At 38.9% G+C, this 2,592-nt stretch overlaps 1 protein-coding gene across 1 annotated transcript; it reads left to right on the top strand.

The window, feature by feature from the left end:
• The first annotated feature begins 1,965 nt into the window (after nt 1-1,965).
• On the top strand, nt 1,966-2,283 carry LOC136884282 (thioredoxin-2-like). Its single transcript, XM_067156349.1, has one exon. It carries the CDS (start codon nt 1,966-1,968, stop codon nt 2,281-2,283), a length of 318 nt encoding a protein of 105 aa, XP_067012450.1.
• Nucleotides 2,284-2,592: the final 309 nt, after the last annotated feature.

Below are 2,592 nucleotides of genomic sequence, written 5' to 3'. Positions count from 1 at the left end.
CCCTACACTCCGCGACGTTTCGAATCTCCCGAAATCTTTCTCGAGTGTCAGGAAGGCCCTGAAGGAAAGAGGGTTGCCTTCAATAAGAAATGGAACTGGTAAAATAAATTACATTAATATATTGGAAAATATTGTAAGTTAATTATTGCTTAGTAAAGTTGTAGGCCTAATCATAAATATTAATCGTAAGAGAAAGACGCCGATTATGTCCCTTTATATCGGATTAATTTTGCAAGGTGGTTAGTCTAAAATAAACATACCCTACACATTGCAGGTGTAATTAAAATGTTTTTTCATTATTTAAAAATGTATATTATTCTATTAAAATAGTAAACTCGTGTCCTCATGGCGAGGTGGTGCAGATCTTAATAACACACCGTTACGCTATGGAGGTGGACACACTGTATCGTAGTTTTCTAATTTTGGCATGTTTTCATGTTACTAGGAATGTAGCCGAACTTGCTGACTGTAATATTGTAATAATGTCGATTTGGGCCTTAACCTGTATGCAATTATGTCATTTTAACCGTCCATAATTCTTTGATCTAAGCCTATTGCTTTGTTCATGCTTAGGTACCTACCTTTAATTAGGTCTATTGGCTGAAAAATTTATGATTACTTTATGCATTGCCTGCTCGATATGCACCCGATGGCCACTGGATGCAGATCGAGCAGGCAGTAATTTTGTCATATAGTGTACCCTTTAAATGTAGGCTTATGGGTGCAATGGTCTGTTTTTAATTCAGTTGCATAATATAATAACGCTATTGGCTTTACGTCCCACTACTTTTACGGTTTTCGGAGACGCCGAGGTGCCGGAATGTAGTCGAGCAGGAGTTTTTGTACGTGCCAGTAAATCTACAGATACGAGGCTGACATATTTGAGCACCTTCAAACACCACCGGACAGAGTCAGGATCGAACCTGTCAAGTCTTGGTCACAAGACCACGCCTCAACCGTGAACCGTCTGAGTCACTCAGCATGGCAGCTGTTCATAATATTATGAAACCCGAGTTCCCATAGATGACAAAATAGTAACAACAACAACAATAACGTAACGTTTGCCTTCAGGAAAATATCCTAAATTTCTTTTGTGAAAATGGAAGTTTATCGACTGAGTTTGCTACATGTTTCGCGCAGGTTAAAGCAAAACTATTAATTACATGTGATCCGAGGCAAATAAGACTCATTTTAACAGCCTTTTTGTTCTTAAATCTATTTTTTAAATCCGAAATCCCGCCTATATGCAACATGGAAATACTGTAGGGAACGCCCACATTCAGTCCCAAAGTGGCGGCTCCGTAAGTAACATTCGTGTCCTGACCTGTGTATATTGACTTGATATTGACATACTGACCTTGCCAAGAACAGAACGGAAACATGACATCTAGCGGACGACCCATGAACCTCTGCCTTCTATATCTCGTAGGCAACACCAATATCACCACTGAACTCTATAGTTTTATACCTCGTGCTATAGCCTAGTTGGTTATAGTTCAGGGGTTTTTAAAGTTCAAAGACGTTGCATACCGGTGTGATCACGGTTCCTCGATTTTCGCATATGGTTTTGATCCACGATAACTGTGACTTTGCCAAACTTGTAGTCGTTCTTGCTCAGTTTGCTTCGCCCAGTTCCGAATGCGAGTAATCGACTCATACGATAGTTGAAACGGTTGAAAAATCACATTTCAAACTATTTGGTCATCACGCGTTAAAAGTAGGATCTTCCGTGGTTTTATGTTCCTTGCTTCTTCTAAATTTTCAGGGAATATTGTTATCTTGTGTAGTGTATTAAATTGTGCTATTCAGGAAGTTCGAGTAAGCCTGTATTAATAACAATAAAAAAAGAGTAGGCCTATCCACGTGAATTTAAAATTGCATTAACTGGAAATCGGAAAGCAATTTTGCTGGGCAGGTTTGTTGTTCATTGCTTATATTCTACGCCTGGAGGGAACTGCAAATAGCATGGTACATACTGTTAAAGATAAACGTGATTTTATTTCCAAGCTCGACGACGCTGGTGATCACCTCGTCGTTGTCGATTTTTACGCAACTTGGTGTGGACCATGCAAAATGATTGCTCCAAAATTCGACGAGTTGGCTGATGAATATCCTGAAGTGACGTTTCTTAAAGTGGACGTTGACGAGTGTGAAGATCTCGCTGTAGAATATGAAATATCAGCTATGCCTACCTTCGTGTTCATAAGGAACAAGAAGAAGCTGGAGTCATTCTCCGGAGCAAATACTAATAAACTTCAAGCAGCGCTCGTTCGCCTTAAATAGAATGTGGTTTGCATTTCGGATGTTTTCATAATTCAAGTCTCAGTGTACTGAAATTACAATTCCGTGACATGTAACAAGAACAATAATAACGTAACGTTTGCCTTCAGGAAAATATCCTAAATTTCTTTTGTGAAAATGGAAGTTTATCGACTGAGTTTGCTACATGTCATTGTTAGTATTTGCTAGTGAAGTGTTTTGGAATTTCAAATGTAGTGTTACGTTAGATTTTGTCAAATAATTAAAGAGCTCATTGGCTCCCTGCATGTGGTGTGCAGCTGGTCAGTTTCCGGTTTCAGGTAAAAGTTAAAC

This window comes from Anabrus simplex, chromosome 12 (assembly GCF_040414725.1).
Source record: "Anabrus simplex isolate iqAnaSimp1 chromosome 12, ASM4041472v1, whole genome shotgun sequence".
In the NCBI taxonomy this organism is placed as follows: Eukaryota; Metazoa; Arthropoda; class Insecta; order Orthoptera; family Tettigoniidae; genus Anabrus; species Anabrus simplex.
Note: the sequence above shows the minus strand (reverse complement) of the source record. Positions and strands in the feature narration are given on the sequence as shown.

Coding starts and splice junctions, on each gene's coding strand:
- LOC136884282 (XM_067156349.1), top strand. CDS start 1,966: ATGGTACATACTGTTAAAGATAAACGTGATTTTATTTCCAAGCTCGAC.